The sequence below is a fragment of the Meles meles genome, chromosome X, assembly GCF_922984935.1.
Source record: "Meles meles chromosome X, mMelMel3.1 paternal haplotype, whole genome shotgun sequence".
NCBI classification, from domain to species: Eukaryota; Metazoa; Chordata; class Mammalia; order Carnivora; family Mustelidae; genus Meles; species Meles meles.
In genome coordinates, this window is record NC_060087.1 from 60,257,758 (window position 1) to 60,275,680 (window position 17,923).

Genomic DNA, 17,923 nt, shown 5'->3' on the forward strand with positions numbered 1-17,923 from the left:
GGCAGAGAGAGACTGAGAGAATCTTAAGCAGGCTCCTCCACCCTCAGCGCAGAGCTTGATGTGGGGCTTGAACTCATGATCCTGAGATCAGGACCTAAGCCAAAATCAAGAGCTTAATCCATTGAGCCACCCAGGCAAGCAGTTTTTATACACTAAAAACCTATATTAGAACAGAAGAAATGTCTCAAAACAATGACTTCAGCTTTCACTTCAGTAAAAAGAAGAGCAAATAAAACTCAAAGGAACAAAAACAATGAAGATTGAAGTGGAAATCAGTGAACTAGAAAATAATAAAGAAAACCAGATTCTTGTAAGCCAGTGTTCATAGCACCATTATTCACAATAGTCAAAAGTTGGAAAAAAACCCAAAATGTCCATCAGTAAATGAATGGTAGCTAGAAATGTCAAATTCATGGAGACAGAAAGTTGGTTTCCAGGGGCTGGAGGCAGGGGGAAATGAGGAGTTATTGCTTAATGGGTACAGAGTTTTCTGTTAGGGATGATTAAAAAAAAGTTTGGAAATATCAATGGTAATGCTTTGCACAACATTGTGAATGTACTTAATGCCCCTGAATTTTACACTTGAAAATGGGTAAAAGGGCAAATTTTGTTATGCACAGTTACCACAATTTTAAAAAATTAATAAGGTAACACAAAAAATACATTGAACAGTACAAAAATTTTTTTTAAAGATTCTTTTTATTTATTTGACAAAGAGAGATCACAAGTAGGCAGAGAGGCAGGCAGAGAGAGAGAGTGGAGGAAGCAGGCTCCCTGCCGAGCCGAGAGCCCGATGTGAGACTCGATTCCAGAACCCTGAGATCATGACCTGAGCCCAGAGCAGAGGCTTAACCCACTGAGCCACCCAGGCGCCCGAACCGTACAAAAAATTTTAAAAAGATTTTTTATTTTTAAGCAATCTCGACACCCAAGGCAGGGGTGGAAATTACAACCCCGAGATCAGGAGTCACATGCTCTACTGACAGCTATACAGGGACCCCTGAACAGTACAATTTCAGTGAGTGAATTGTGTGGTATATGAATTTATATCTCCATAAAGCTGCTAAAAAAGGAGTGCATACTGTATGATCCCACTTACAGAAAACTCCAGAAAATGCAATATGATGACTGAAAGTAACCCTAATTCGCTCACTCCCTCATTTTCTTTTATCGCCTCCATTTTTTCCTAATACTTCGGTTTCCTGCCTGCCTCCTTACGTCAGGGCTGGTCTTGAGGAGGAAAACGGGGTCTAGGGAGGAAGGGGCGGCCTCACTTTGGCAAAGGAAAGAGGAGCCTTGGGGACCTCTGCACCGGGTAACTCGTCTTGGGGGTCCGCACCTGGGGGCCGGATCCAAGTAATCCTCGTTAGTTACTCCAAGGGTAGTCAGTTTAGAAGCCTTTGAGTCACAGACAGTGCGGCTGGCGCTAAGACTCCACTTCCCAGGAGGTGTCGGGGCACCCAGCGGCGGCTGCGTCTGACGACGGGGGTGGGACTCGGTAGCTGCCCGGATGTGGCGCCGAGCTCGGCGCGCCTGCCCACTCCGGCCACAGTCGCTCTGGGAGGCTGTACCTGCTCTTGTCAACAGCGGTGGAAGACGAGCGCTTTGCTTTGCCAGGTAATCTTTATGGAGACTCCCCGCCCCCAGCGCTCCCGCACCGCCCGCCCTTTATCCCCCACAATTTTCGTGAGTCTCCCCAGCCCCGGAGGCTTGCGTGAGTCTGTGAGCCATTCCCGAGATGGAAGGCATCGGAGGGTGGGATGAGGTGTATGCCTATGGGGGAGACTGAGCCCGCTCCCGCTCTTGCTGCTTGCGAACCCCATGTGGGGCAGCGCTCTGTCCCAGGCTAACGAGTCCCTAGGAAGTGCCGGAACCAAGTAGGCCTGGTGGTGAAGGATGCGAAGGAAGTGCCGAGCGGGCTTGTGGAGCTAATTGCTGGGTCACTACCTCTGCGTCTCTGGTTAAGTTTCCAGTCGCGGGGTATTCTTCCCCTGGCTCGGATTTGTGGGGGGTGTTCACATGGCTTCCTTCGGCTTCGAGAGTCCCAAAGCCTTTGGCTGGACTTGAACCAAAGAACGCAGTCTCCGGTTGTGAGAAAGCTGCTGGTGTTTAGTAGAGGAACTAAGTTGTGGAGAGTAATAGATACAGATTGGGGGGTCTTCTGCTGAATTGTTTTGGTTCCAGAGAGTTACAGCGTGATTTCAAGTGCACTAGACTCAGACTTACCAAGAGGGTGAGACCTGGAGGAGAATGTGCTAGAAACAGCCTTTGAGCTGCATTCTTGTCTTGACTGTTACTGGGTCTTTTACACTGTCTAACCTAGGAAAGAATTTACTCCTACGCAGACTGTACGTGTGAAGAAGGATACTTTGTCAGACGAGATGGGAAGATTTAGAAGAAACTAATTCTAGTTTGCTGTGAATGGTTGGGAAGGGAACTTTCTGAGGGTGCTGGTTTCTGCAGCACCAGCCCTCTCCCAGTTTCCAAACCTAAAGGCATACCTAAAGATCTCTGACTTGCTCTGATGTCTGCTTCCCGGAGCTACTGTGAAGCTTAAATAAGATACGTAAAATTATTTGGCACAATGCTTATAATCTCTCATTTTTAAGTTTCCCTTTGCTTCTCTACAGCAACTTTTACCCCCCTGTGAGCCATACATCATTTTGTATTATTGTTTGCCTTTTCATATGAGTCCTGCCTTTCCCACAAGATTGTAAGCTTCTAGCGGTCTTTCTCTTTACTCTTTTTTGAGTATTTTAAACCATTTTAAAATATTCATTACAGTAATGTTAACTATATATGTATTGCTGTGCAGTAGATCTCTAGAATTTTTCATCTTGGCAAACTAAAACTTTCATTTTAAAGATTTTATTTATTTGAGAGTGTAGGTAAGCCTGCGAGCATGAGTGGGGGAGGGGCAGAGGGACAAGCAGACTCCCTGTTTACCATGGACCCACCCCCTTCAATATGAGCCTCCAACCCAGGACCCTGAGATCATGACCTGAGCAGAAATCAAGAGTCAGATGCTTAACCTACTGAGTCACCCAGGCACCCTGCAAAACTGAAACTTTGTCACCAGTAAATAACTCCCCATTAGGGTGCCTGGGTGGCTCAGTTGGTTAAATGTCTTACTCTTGATTTTGGCTCAAGTCATGATCTCATGGGTCGTGGGATAGAGCCCTGCGTCAGGCTCCATGCTCAGCAGGGACTCTGCTTGAAGATTCTCTCCCTCTGTCCTTCCTCCTATTTCTTTCTTTCTCTCTAAAATAATTTTTTTTAAAAACCCTCCCCATTTTCCCTCCCCCAGCCCTGGCAACTACCATTCTACTTTCTGTTTTTATGTGTTTGACTACTCTAGATACCTTATGTAAGTGGAATCATGCAGTATATGGCTGTCTAAGTTATTTCACTTAGCATATGTCCTCAAGTTTCATCCATGTTGTAGTGTATAAAGAGTTCCTTCTCTCTCTCGTGGGACTTGAATTCATGACCTTGAGATCAAGAGTCGCACGCTCTACTGATTAGCCAGCCAGGTGCTCCAAGATTTCCTTCTTTTTAAGGTTGAATAATATACAACATAAATATATATATATTTTCTTCATGTGTTCATCTGTTGATGGTCTTTAGGTTCCTTCCACCTCCTGGCTCTTGTGCATGATGTTGCAATGAACATTGGTGTACAAATATCGCTTTCAGATCCTGTTTTTAATTCTTTTAGATATATTTTTAGTATATTTAAACTTTTTAACTGTGGATAATTCCAAACATACACATAAGTAAATAACATATGATGAACATGTGGGACATGTGGGCTGAGTAAGTGAGTCAGGTGCTTGTACAAAGTAGCCCCCCAAATTTTGATAGAGAGCTTGCTATGGGTGAGGATGTCCTGGGTTTTGTTTCAGACCTGGGATGTTCTAGCTGTCCTTCATCATCTAGTCCCTCAGCCGTAATCAGTGTGGCTTGAGTGCCCATCCGCAGACCGTATATACCAGAAGGGTTAGTAGATATAAACAAGCAGAAATGAGTGTAGATGCCTTTTCCTAGTTATCGAGATGAGGAGCTGAGAATTTGGGGTGCAAAGTGGTCTTTGGGTCTAAGAGTTTGGTCTGGTTCGGGAACCCCCTCAGATGCACAGTTGTCCTGAAAGCAGTCACTTTGAACAGAGATGTTGGCTACTGGATGATAAAGGATAGCAGGCTGGGAAGGTAGGTTGTTCTTACAGGAATTCAGAGGAGAAAGAAGTTAATCCAGACTGGGAAAATCAAGGAAGGCTATTCTCAAAGAATGTGGTGGTGACTTTATCCTTTTCCCATTGACCTTGTATGTTTGATCCTTATGCTTGTTCCTAGGTGGAAAAAGATAGGGCTGATGGTCAGTGAATACTAAAGATGAATTACACTCCGGACTTTTAGCTGTGGGACCTGTGCTAATGAAGGCTTTAGGTGGAATGCCTTGCGAGTCCGAATTGGCTGTGTGGGGAGAGAGCTACCTCTAGTGGGCCTGTGTGAAGCATGATCAGAAGGCCAACTTTTCTCTTTTCTTTTTTGTTTTTCTTTTAAGATTTAATTTAAAATATTTATTAGAGTGAGAGAGAGAGAGCATAAGCAGAGGGGAGAGGGAGAGGCAGAGGGAGAAGGAGAAGCAGGCTCCACACTGAGCAGGGAGCCTGATGCAGTACTTGATCCCAGGACCCCAAGATCATGACCTGAGCCAAAGGCAGACTCTTAACCCACTGAGCCACCCGGGTGCCCTGAAGGCCAACTTCTCTTTACTCTGACTGAAAATAAGATGTTTTGTTTTGTCTGTGATATGGGCCTAATGTAGACCTTAGCTAATACGACAATAGAGGGGCACCTGGCTGGCTCAATCAGTGAAGCGTCTGCTTTTGGCTCAGGTTGTGATCCTGGAATCTCAGGATTGAGTTCCACATTGGGCTTCCCTCGGAGAGCATGCTTCTCCCTCTGCTCTTCATACCGCTAGTGTTCTTTCTTGCGCGTGCGTGTTTGCACGCGCGCTCTCTCTCTCTCAAATAAATAAATAAAGAAAAAGACAACAGGATGAGGGATGTATCTATTCCCCCAAATTCCTAAGGTGAGAAACTAATTGATTCTCAATTTTTTTTAAAGATTTTATTTATTTATTCGACAGACAGAGATCACAGGTAGGCAGAGAGGCAGCCAGAGAGAGAGAGGAGGGGAAGCAGGCTCCCCGCTGAGCAGAGAGCCCGATGTGGGGCTCGATCCCAGGACCCCGGGACCATGACCTGGATCGAAGGCAGAGGCTTTAACCCACTGAGCCACCCAGGTGCCCCTGATTCTCAATTTTTAAAAAAGATTTTATTTATTTATTTGAGAGTGGGGGGGAGAGCACAGGACGGGGGAGGGTAAAAGGGAGAAGCAGACTCCCTACTGAGCTGGGGGCCCAATGCAGGACTGGATCCTGGGACTCTAGGATCATGACCTGAGCCAAAGGCAGTCACTTAACTGAGCCATCCAGGCGCCCTCATTTTTTTCTATAATCAAATACATATGACAGTTTATCCCCTTTCCTCCATGTTCCGACACGTAAAGTTAATGCTATCAGGATCTGTTCTGAAATTAGTGCAGTAGTTAAGCTAAAGGAAATGGAGTGCTCTGGGGGCACTGACAGCGTAGAGTGGTGATAGGGTTTTAAAATGGTATAAATGTGGGATCTCATAGTAAACACACTTCTTGGATGTCATCTGTGCCTTACCGTTAACTCTCAAATACTTGATTCATGAAGAAGTAAAAGAGAAAGTATGGCGGTGTTATGACTAATGGTTTTGCTCAGATAAGGTAGGAAGGGATGAGATCTGTGGTTTGTCTAGCACTGTAATCACATTACAGAACTTTTGCCTTCCCCAGAACAGTACAAGAATTATTATGAAGTCATAGTAGTTTTGAATGCTTAATGAGTACTTTCTATGTGACAGGCACTAATAAGTACTACACAAACATTCTTTCATGTAAGCCAGGGGTGAAGCGCTTGCTGAAGTCGACAAAGCTTAGAAAAAGAAAGGACTGGTTTTGAACTCCAGGTGGCCTGACATCAGAGCCTGGACTCTACTCTGGGAGGCTAAGTCTGACTGGTCTACCTTTCTCCAGTTTTAGGAGTCACTGTCAGGAACAGAGATTGCTTTGTTGGGTCTATAGCCACAGACCCAAAGTCAGAGCCATATTTCTTTTGTTTCAATCTTTAGACCCTCCTTTCTACATCAGTGTGTTTTTTAAAAGATGTATTTATTTATTTGAGAGGGAGAGAAAGAGAGAACATGTGCACGCATGAGCAGGACGGGCAGAGGGAGAGGGAATTTCAAGCAGAGTCTGTGCTGAGCACGGAGCCCAATGCGGGGCTCTATACCATGACCCTGAGATCACAGCCTGAGCCGAAACCAAGAGTCAGATGCCTAACTGATTGTGCCACCTGGGTGCGCCAACATCGGTGCTATTTTAAAAATTAGTTTCCATTTACTGAACACCCACTATGTTTTAGCACCTTTGATAGAGTATAGCCAGACCTGACAAAAATAAAACAAATACCTATGTATGTGAATGGTTTTTAATCTTTTTGGGCTCACAGCCTTTTTAACAATCTGATGACAGTTTTGGATCTTCTTTCCAGAAAAATTCACTTATGTACCTACACATAATATCGCATACTTCAGAGGTGACTTCTCAGACCTACTGAAGTTTATCCTCTAGCAGTCCATGGACTCCACGGTAAGAACTCTTGTCCTATGTACTCCTTCTCAGCTGACTCTTCTGTGGTGTTAAGGGGATGGTCAGTGGGTGGGGGGACTTACCTCCTCTCTTTCTCCTCAGAGAGAAATGCTGATAAAGCTTAGGCTCCCCAAATGAACCAAGCATCTGTGAATGTTCTTTCTTTCTCTATTGCACTTAGGACTCCAAGGAAAGAATGCAGACAATCAAATGTGTGGTTGTAGGAGATGGGGCTGTAGGTAAGACCTGCCTCCTCATCAGTTACACAACGAATGCCTTTCCTGAGGAGTATATCCCCACCGTCTTTGATAACTATAGTGCCCAGACGTCTGTGGATGGCCAGATCGTCAGCCTGAACCTGTGGGACACAGCTGGCCAAGAGGAGTATGACCGACTGCGAACGCTGTCCTACCCCCAGACCAATATCTTTGTCATTTGTTTTTCCATTGGCAACCCATCCTCGTATGCCAATGTGAGGCATAAGTGGCACCCTGAGGTCTCCCATCATTGCCCCAATGTACCTGTTCTGCTGGTAGGTACCAAGAGAGACCTGCGGGATGACATTGAGACAGTGAAGAAGCTGAAGGAACAGAGCCTAGTGCCCACAACTCCTCAGCAAGGCACTTCCCTGGCTAAGCAGGTGGGGGCTGTGAAGTATCTAGAATGTTCAGCCCTGATGCAGTATGGGGTGCACGAGGTATTTTCAGAAGCTGTCCGGGCTGTGCTTTACCCTGTCACAAAGAAGAACAACAAGAAGTGTGTCCTTTTATAGCTTTTGGGGTGCTATTTGGGGACTGCACTGAAGGGGGAATAAGAGGGATTCCTTTGATAGCATTGAACAATGCCAGCATGAGCCATTTGTCTCTTTTCCTAGAAACCCTAGACTCCAGGTTATCGGGCTTTTGGAGGAACAAAGACAGCCTCGTTTGTACATGGTTGCTGTGAAGTTTGGTCTGAACCTTTTGGAGGAAGTTTGGGGGGAGAGAGAGAGAGAGAGAGACTGACTTTTACCTCTGAACTAGCTTTCCTAGCTGTATTTACCATTGAGCAAGTGCCTCACAGAAGGACAAGTCTCTACAGTTTTGAAAGCATTGCCTTAAACTTTCTGATATAGTAATTTTGGAAAATCATTTTATGTGTGACTCCTGGGTGTTCCCAGTGTCGACATATTCTTCCCATTCTGGAGATGAGACATGTTTGCAAAAACGGTTAAGCAGCATTTCTTGAAGTTCTGGGAGATACTAATCGATGTTCCTTAACAAGGTTCTGTGGTCAAGTAAGTCAGGAACCAGTGGGGTTTTTTTAAGTGTTTATTTAAATTCCAGTTAGTTAACATACTGTGATATTAGTTTCAGGTGTACAATTTAGTGATCCAGCACTTCCGTACAACACCTGGTCCTCATCACAAGTGCCCTTTAATCCCCATCACCTATTTACTCCAGCCTCCCCCCTTTTGGTAACTAGTGATTTAAATAAAGTTGAATAGGTTCCTCTACTGAAGGGATTTATAACTTTTAGTAAGTGGGCAACATTTCTCAAATTTATTTCACTGAATTTTTTTTTTTTTTTTTTTTTTTTTTTTTTTTTTTTTTTTTTGCTTCCATGCAACACCTGTTTACCTCTTTGGAAACACAGTTTCGGAGATGTTGGATTAAGAAGAACTAGAAATTCCCAAAGAGGCTGTGAAAAAAAAAAAGCATAATGTGGTCCTGTTCTTTTTGTTGTTTCCCTCTTTATGCCTTTGAGAGGAATGTTTATCAGTCATGGACTTGTTACTGGCTCCTCTTCCACCCTTAGGTGTTAGGTTTGGCACTTAGTCACACTAGCACATTGGATGTGGGGTCTGATGGTCAGATCTGTTGTTAGATTATGATAACACTATGGGCCTGGTGATGTGGAATTAATCCCCCATAAGGCTGTGTCCCTGAGGCCTCTGTGAGGCGCCTTTTTTTCTGTCAGCTTCTGCTTTAGGGAAAGACCACTGAAGGTTAACCCCATAAACCAACCAACCAACCAAAATATTCTGCCACTCGTTATCAGGGAGTTGTGTGATTCTTCTCAGTGTCCTGCCTTGCTCTCTTCCTATTCCTCCCTCTGTACGTGTGTGTATGTTTGTGTGTGTTTTCAGTCCTGGTTGCCTTTTGAGGTCTTTTAGTTGTTCAAAGAAAGTTGGAGTATATTGGATTTCCAGACCCTGGGGCTGTCAACTTTGGTAGGGATTTTGCCGGAGTTGCTCAGCCTGCCCTGCGGTGGTAGGAGTCACATTCTTTACCCTACTAAGCCTGTTTCTCCTTATTCTTTCTAGTTGTATTTTTTTACCTTCCTCCTTTGATATGGAAGGAAAACTTCCTTCTCCACCTGGCAGATAGTGGTTAACAACTCTACTGGGCACATAATCCTCCTACCCTGTCAAAATAAGCAGTGGATCTTTGAGAGTTTGGGAAATGGAGTTAAAAGAATCACCTAGCTACTTCTGTGAATGAAGTGTCTGTGCTTTGCTGTGGGGTGGTCTCACTGTTGCTGTTTGACAATATATGATCACATTAGTGCTCAGGTTAACTGAGCCTCCTGGACAGGGTTGCCAGGTAAAAGAGAGTAGTTTTTGTTTTTTGTTTTTTTCACAAATAATTTTTTAGTGTAAGTATGTACCATACAGTATTTGGAAATAGATTTAAAAATTATTTGCTCTTTATCTGAAATTCAAATTTAATGGGACATCCTGTATTTCTGTTTGCTAAATCTAGCACCCCTATTCCTGGAGGATTGGAAAGCTGGAGGTCAGGCAGATACCAAGTATTGTTAGAAAGTAAAAGGTTACATAAGCTCACTGTACCTCCTCCTTTTCTTCTGGTTTCCCTTTCCCTCACCATGGGCTAAAGCGTTCTGTTTTGCTTTTCCTGTATCACTGCGCTCTCCTCTTCATACAGTAATTCATTGGTGTGTATTTCTACACCATCGTCTAAGGCTGTGGAGGATCCACGGTGGATAGCATTGTCTGGTAGATGTCTTCTCAATTTCAATGTAGTGTATCTGTTTCTGGTGTGTGACCTAGGGCCTCCTGTTGCGGGGGCTGTAGGGGCTCTGTATGAACAGAGTGTTAACTGGAAGAGGGTGAGGGTGGCCCTCCTTAACTAAGGCCCAATAGCACTTTGGAAAGTAGGGGTCTATTATCATAGTGTGGGGACTGTAAGAGTCAACTGGCCTGTTGGCAGGTGTACCAACTGCTGTGTGTAGTCCCTGAGTTTTCTCATGGGCAGCCAGATGAAGGACCTATTGCTTGAGTATGTTCCGGTCTCAGGATGTTTGGACTGATGCTGCCTGAGGTCCTTACGGACTTCATGGTTGAAAGGGGCTAGAAACACAGCTGTCACCTATGTCTCTGGGAACTTTCCATTTAGCTACTGAAATCTTTTTAACTGACTTTTAATTTAATAGTGCCTCCTGCTCCCGCTTTGTCTGGGAAGATCTCAAATGTAAGCCTGGGCTTGGTTTGGTCAAAGGCGCATCCTTTAATGAAGGGAGGTGTGATCCACAAGTCTGAGAGTATGGTTTTGTATTGGACTGACTTGATGGTCCTACATACTCTGACATCTTGATTTTTATACTTAAAAAGAATTTGTACAATGACTAACATGCTAATATCACTTTTAAATTGTTCATAATGAATGGCAATAAACTTTTCTGATTTCACTGGGTCTGTTGCTTTCTAAAAATCAAAGCAATTCCTCAACTCTCCTCCTTTGTTGAGTGGTTTCTAAATCCCTTTCAACTTGCAAAGGATGAAATAACTATAATTGTATTCCACATCACACCTATGTGTAACTGTACTTATTTTTCTTCCTCAGACAATCAGGGTAGGGAACTGTCTTCCCTGCTGACATCGATTCTCTCGTTCCTTCTGGTTTTTGCTAATGACAGACCAGTTAGTTCCCTGTAGGCGATTTTTCTCACTTAGTACACTACATTCAGTAAACAATTATCACACTACTATTGTGTTATAGGTATTATAGTAGTAGGGAGTAGGGTTGTAAATATAGGATATAACATTTAATGTCCTTGGCCTCTTACAGTTATTTCAGGAAAATATCCTTCTTCTGTTTGTTTTAAAAATGAACTGATACTTTTTTTAAATTTCTTTTTAAGATTTTATTTATTTATTTGACACAGAGAGAGAGATCACAAGTAGGCAGAGAGGCAAGCAGAGAGAGAGAGAGAGAGAGAGAGGAAGGGAAGCAGGCTCCCTGCTGAGCAGAGAGCCGATGTGGGGCTCGATCCCAAGACCCTGGGATCATGACCTGAGCCGAAGGCAGAGGCTTAACCCACTGAGCCACCCAGGCATCCCCTGAACTGATACTCTTAATTGTTTTTTTTTCTTTTTTTAAAGATTTTATTTATTTATTTGACAGAGAGAGATCAGAAGTAGGCAGAGAGACAGGCAGAGAGAGGGGAAGCAGGCTCCCTGCTGAGCAGAGAGCCTGATGCGGGACTTGATCCCAGGACCCTGAGATCATGACCTGAGCTGAAGGCAGAGACTTAACCCACTGAGCTACCCAGGCGCCCCTGATACTCTTAATTGTATATAGCGCTGGTGCACTATTAAGTGACTAGTAAGGAAGAGCAAAACCATGTTGTGTTTTGTGTTGCTTTGCAAACAGCTTTATTGAAATATAATTTACATACCAAAAAGTTCACCCATTTCAGGTGTACAGTCTAATGATTTTTGGTAAATTTATTTACACAGCTGTCACCAAAATCCAGCTTTATTTTTTTAAGATTTTGTTTTTTATAGATTTTATTTATTTATTTGAGAGAGAGCAAACGAGCATGAGAGAGAGCACAAGGCAGGGAAAGGGAGAAGCAGGATCCCTTTCAAGCAGGGAGCCCGATGTGGGACTTGATCCCTGGATGCTGGGATCACGACCTGAGCTAAAGGCAGACACTTAACCAACTAAGCCACCCAGGTGCCCTAAGATTTTATTTTTAAGTAATCTCTGCACCAAAGGTGGGGCTCAAACTTACAACCCTGAGATAAAGAGTCGCATGCTCTACTGACTGAGCCAGCCAGGCACGTCAGCTAAAAATCCAGTTTTAGAACATTTTTGTCACCTCAAAGAGATACCTCATGCAGTCAATCCCTGTTCCTGGCCCCAACCCTAGGCAACTAGTTGTCCACTTTCTCTTTTCTGAACATTTCATGTACATGGAATCAAATAATATGTGGTCTTTGTTTTTTTAATCAAGTAAGATCTGCACCCAACGTGGGACTTGAACTCACGACCCTGAGAACAAGAGTTGCATGCTCTACCAACTGAGCCAGTCAAGATCCTCCAATATGTGGTCATTTGGAATTCACTTTCTCTATTTAGCATAATGTCTTCAAGGTTTATCTATTTTGCAGCACATATTGGTACTTACTTTCTTCCGGGGGGGGGGGATCTTTTTTTGACCAAACTTACTTTTATCTTGCAGAGAAGATCAAGAAAGGCTTTCGCCTCTACCCCACCTCCCTAATTATATTTATTGCCTCTCCCATTTTTCTCCTCAGTGCATCCTAGTTTGACTATATCTTTTTTTTTTTAAAGATTTTTATTCATTTGACAGAGAGAGTACAAGCAGGGAGAGCAGCAGGCAGAGGGAGAGGGAGAAGCAGGCTCTTTGCTGAGCCAGGAGTCAGATGTGGGACTCGATCCCAAGACCCTGGGATCATGACCTGAGCTGAAGGCAGCCACTTAACGAACTGAGCCACCCAGGCATCTCTGACTATATCTTTAAGTAAGAGAATTGCTCTGCTCCTCAAAGAACCTTGGTCATTTGAAAGTAATCTAAAGTGTTCTTTAAATTCCCATAGTCCTATGTATCTTTTATTTTCTAGAGTGCATACTGTTGAAATCAAGTTATATGTATAAAAGTTCTATGTATCTTTTATCTATAGCACATAGTGTCAGAAAGAAAAACCACAGGCCCCAAATGGATTCACTAAGGTTAGGAGCCCGAGATCAGTAAAACCAAGACTTAATACCTAATTAACAAGTGTTTCAGTTCCGCCAGGAATATAACCTTTAGCCATTCAACATGCATTTTCCTGGTCAGCACTAGGAAATTTACTCATAGACCCCTCTGTTCCCCTTTAGAGGGTGACCTTGCCTAAAACAGTGCTTTCTTTACTAATAATTTGGGGGGGCTGTTTAAAATTTACTTATAATCTCTACACCCAATGTGGGGCTTGAACTCACAACACTGAGATCGAGTCACGTGCTCCACCAACTGAGCCAGGCAGGCGCCCCTACTTCATTTCTTTTTATTGCTGAATAATATTCCACTGTATGGATATACCTTATTTTATCTACTTATAATTGAGGGGAATTTGGATTGTTTCTACCTTTTAGTTATTATGAATAGTGCTGTTATGAACCTTTGTGTACAAGGTTTTTTTTTAAGGTTTTATTTATCTGACAGAGAACACACAAGCAGGGGGAGAGGCAGGCAGAGGGAGAGGGAGGAGCAGACTCCCCATAGGGAGCCTGACGTGGGGCTTGATTCCAAGACCCTGGGATCATGACCTGAGCCAAAAGCAGTTGCTTAACCAACTGAGCCACCCAGGTGCCCCTGTGTACAAGGTTTTGTGTGGACATGTTTTCAGTTTTCTTGGGTATATACTAGAGTGCTGGAAATTGCTGGGTCATGTGGTAAATTTATACAAAACCACGTTTTGAGTCAAGAATAGCATCTTTAGGGGCGCCTGGGTGGCTCAGTGGGTTAAAGCCTCTGCCTTCGGCTCAGGTCATGATCCCATGGTCCTGGGATCAAGCCCCGCATCGGGCTCTCTGCTCCACAGGGAGCCTGCTTCCTCCTCTCTCTCTGCCTGCCTCTCTGCCTACTTGTGGTTTCTCTCTAAAGAATAGCAACTTTAGTATTTATAGTATGTGAAGTCCCCTTCCCCATTCTTCATTTTTTTAAGAATTATTTTAAAAAATATTTATTTATTTGACACAGAGGGTGAGCACAAGTAGGGAGCGTGGGAGAGGGAGAAGCTGACTCCCAGCTGAGCTAGGAGCCCGACATGAGGCTCGATCCCAGGACCCTGGGATTATGACCTGAGCTGAAGTCAGATGATTAACTGACTAAGCTACCCAGGTGCACCATACTCCTTCCCCATTCTATAAGATTATATCTGCCTCTTGCTGGATATGCTTTTCCTTAAGCACAAGCAACTAAGAAGCAGTGTAAAGTACATTTAGGGCACCTGGGTGGCCCAGTCAGTTAGGTGTCTACCTTTGGCTCAGGTCATGATCCCAGGAGCCTGCTTCTCCCTCTCCCTCTGCTGCTTCCCTACTTGTGCCCTCTGGCTCTGTCTGTCAAATAAAAAAAATGAAATCTAAAAAAAAAAAAAATAAAGTGCATTTAAAAACATATTCTATTTTTCTTTTTTGTTTTAAATACTAGTATAGCAATAGTATTCTCATAACTTTTCATTACCAAAGTTTAGCATCTCAGCTACTATTCAGGTTCTGGCAGATGTTTGTCACCTAGCCTGGAAATATAACTACTGTTAACATTTCAAGGGATATCCATGCAATGAAGTATCAAGGAGCCATAAAAATGAATGAGGAAGCATGCTGCAAAGTGGTACACTGTGACTTCCAGGCTAAATTATCAAGTGAAAAAGAGCAAGGTGAAAGAGTATTTATAGGGGCGCCTGGGTGGCTCAGTGGATTAGGCCGCTGCCTTCGGCTCGGGTCATGATCTCAGGGTCCTGGGATCGAGCCCCGCATCGGGCTCCCTGCTCCGCGGGGAGCCTGCTTCCTCCTCTCTCTCTGCCTGCCTCTCTGTCTACTTGTGATCTCTCTGTCAAATAAATAAATAAAATCTTTAAAAAAAAAAAAGAAAGAGTATTTATAGTATGCTACCTTTTGTGTAATGAAAAAGAAGTAATATGTATACTCACTGGCTTATTTTTGCAAAAAAGAAACATAGGAAGTACAAATATCAAGTCATTATATTGTATACCTGAAACTAATAGAATGTTACATGTCAGTTACAACTCAATAAAAAAATAAACACAGGAAGGATAAGCCAGAAATTAATGAATGGTGGGGCGCCTGGGTGGCTCAGTGGGTTAAAGCCTCTGCCTTCAGCTCAGGTCATGATTCCAGGGTCCTGGGGTCGAGCCCCACATCGGGCTCTCTGCTCTGCGGACAGCCTGCTTCCTCCTCTCTCTCTCTGTCTGCCTCTCTGCCTACTTGTCATCTCTGTCTGTCAAATAAATAAATTAAAAAAAAGAAATTAATGAATGGTTACTTATAGGGAGTGGCTTGGTATTGGGGTAGAGGACATAGGCACAGGAGTAAGACTTCTCTGGAAATAGCTTTTCACATACTTTTTACTTTTAACCATGTAAAAATTTACATATTAAAAAATTAAAATGTATTATAAAAGGATAATAAAAGCAAATCATAAAGTTGACTAGAAACAGAACTCCACAGGGGCACCTGGGTGGCTCAGTGGGTTAAAGCGTCTGCCTTCAGCTCAGGTCATGATCCCAGGCTCTTGGGATCGAGCCCCACATCCGGCTCTCTGCTCAGCAGGGAGCCTGCTTCCCTTTCTCTCTCTCTCTGCCTACCTGTGATCTCTGTCTGTTAAATAAATAAAAAAAAAATCTTAAAAAAAAAGAAACAACTCCACAGAGGAAAAAAATGATTCAAGTAATTTTTACACACAGTACATTATATATCCTTAATAGGATATAGTCTAAGGACAAAAAACTGCGAAGAACTTCTGAACTTTACTTAGGTTTATTGTTGGTAGTCGTATCCACCTTGCAATTCTGAAAAGAGTCAATATATGGATGTTGGGAACCAGAATTTTAAGAGAAGCAAGATAGAAATATGAAATGGGGAAAAGTGAGGGAGAACCCTGTGGTGTTGGACTTGAATTGGAGGTATTAGTATAAAAGTTATTTTTAAAAAAATTCTGTTTTTTAAATGTAAGCTCTACACCCAATGTGGGGCTTGAATTCACAGCCCCAAGACCAAGAGTTGCATGCTCTACTGACTCAGCTAGCCAGGTGCCCTTTAAACTTTTTTTTTTTTTTTAGCTCTTTCTACTGAAAGGGCCTATAAGCAATGATGCCCCAGTTTCTAAATCCCATTCCCCACTAAACGATACCAGGGCTCCTTGGAGAAATGGCTTATATCAGGTCTCGGACAGGGAATGTATAGAGTAAGCCTAGAACATCGTGTGCCAAAACACAAGGAAGTACTTCAAGACTAATAACACAGGAGCCAGAATGAAGTGGGTCCCACTGGACAAATTTGGAACAGTTTGACCATCAAAAAGGATAATGATGGTGCTAGATTATGACACATTAAAATAAAATGGGAGAGGGGAGGTAAGACCAAGTTCTTTACTGAATAAATGCACTTAGTAAGTGTAAAAGAATTTAAGAATAAGTCACCTTTCTGCACTCTCCCAATATAACTGATTCAGGCAAGAATCATTAAAGGATGCTAAAACCATTGGACGATTATTCACACAATCTCAACCCCATTTACTAATTACAAAAGGAAAAATGTGCCTTTGGGATGGAGAGATCTGGTGCTCAAATACAGCCTCACCAAGAGTGACAACCTGACATTTGTGCCTTCTGATGCCTGGTAAAATATTTAACGTAAATCAATTCGAAGAAACAGACAAATTCAGAATATGGAATATTTTCAAGACAATTTGCCAGGATTCTTAAAAAAAATATGTAGTATCATGCAACACAAAGAATGCTGTTTCTGGATTAAGACTGAAGGGAGATTACTAAGTGCAGTGCAAAAACCTTCAGCGGATCCTGGACTGAAGTGTAAAATGCTCCAACTAGGACAACTGGGGAAATTTAAATACGAAATACAAACTATGTTAAATGATAATGATTCAATGTTAATTTTTGAAGATGCAGTAACGATTTTGTGGTTATGTAGAAAACGTCCATTTTGAGGGCCGGAGAATCACATTTGGTTCTGAACCATTTGGTTCTGAATCTTTCAAATGGTTGGTTCAGAAATTAAACCAAAAATAAAATCTGTAAAAATATCAACAATTGTGAACCTAGCTGAAGGGTCGGCTGTTCCTTTTACTCATCTTTTTCACACTCCCCGAAAGAAACCGAGGGGGAGGGGACTCCATTTCCCTGGGGAAATGTCAATTCAAAACAACTTGGATAGGTACTTCTTGCACAGTGCAATTTACGACCAGCCTCTCCTTCAGAAGCAGAAACAAAGCTGCTTCTAATCTTTACTTCCGCGTACCACGACGTGGTGACCCGCGGTAACCAGGACGTAGGCTACGTGACCCACGCAACTCCCTCTGATTGGAGGAACAGCCGTGACTCCTAGCTAATGCACTGGGAATGCTCATGCGCAGATTAGCAGAAGGGGGCGGGACCAAACATTTTCTTTGACCAACCGCTTTCCACATACCCAACCGCCTGATCCCTTACAGTCGAATCAAATGCCGTTAGTAAAGTAGTTCGCCTTTTTCGTAGGACGGCCGGTCTTTCCGGTTACATCCCTCCACCCCCTCATTCCGCTTCCGGTAAGGCCTGGTGGGGTCAAGGAGCCCTGTAAGTCACTTCTGGGCGACTAATGTTTTTATTTCCGGTCCATGGGACCAGGCTGGGATTTGCTGCTACCCGCAGCCTCCGGTGACACCACAACCGCCATCATGTCAGACACGGACAGCGATGATGATTCTGCTGGAGGCGGCCCATTTTCTTTAACCGGTTTCCTTTTCGGCAACATCAATGGAGCCGGACAGCTGGAGGGGGAAAGCGTCTTGGATGATGTGAGGGGGCGGGCGTGGGTATAGGGTTGGTGGTGGTCGGGCTGAGTGAGGAGAGTAGAGGGTGCTTAGAATAGAGCCCCTATGAGAGGGCGCGGTTAACCTAAGAGGAGAGGAAATGAGAAGCGGATGCTATCTTAGTAGAGCGTGCAGATCGTAGATTGGAGGCTCCGTTCTGGTTGGGGGTGGGAAGAAAGAACTGTAAACAAGCCCTCGTAGGTCAGGGGCGCTGATGTGGGTGGCTTTGGGGTTAATGGTCATCCTCACAAGGCAGTAACCTAGTGCTTAACCTAGTGACATTACATTTAAGCCGTTGTTATGAGGACTTGGGAGATTCTTGAAACTGCCTGTCTGAC

General features: G+C 43.6%; 2 protein-coding genes across 6 annotated transcripts in view; both read left to right on the forward strand.

Annotated features, from left to right (window-relative positions):
- The first annotated feature begins 1,512 nt into the window (after positions 1-1,512).
- Positions 1,513-10,433, forward strand: LOC123935516 (rho-related GTP-binding protein RhoG-like). The gene is made up of 3 exons (XM_045996410.1): positions 1,513-1,617; positions 6,646-6,743; positions 6,925-10,433. Exons 2-3 carry the CDS (start codon positions 6,732-6,734, stop codon positions 7,513-7,515), a joined length of 603 nt encoding a protein of 200 aa, XP_045852366.1. The 5' UTR covers positions 1,513-1,617; positions 6,646-6,731; the 3' UTR covers positions 7,516-10,433.
- Positions 10,434-17,342: 6,909 nt separating this feature from the next.
- Positions 17,343-17,923, forward strand: part of TAF1 (TATA-box binding protein associated factor 1) — a 75,132-nt gene continuing 74,551 nt past the window's right edge. For all 5 annotated transcript variants that reach the window (XM_045994919.1, XM_045994921.1, XM_045994920.1 and 2 more), the window contains exon 1: positions 17,343-17,570. In XM_045994919.1, coding sequence (XP_045850875.1) covers positions 17,391-17,570 — 180 coding nt within the window. In that variant the 5' untranslated portion in view covers positions 17,343-17,390. The remainder of the gene's footprint in view (positions 17,571-17,923) is intronic.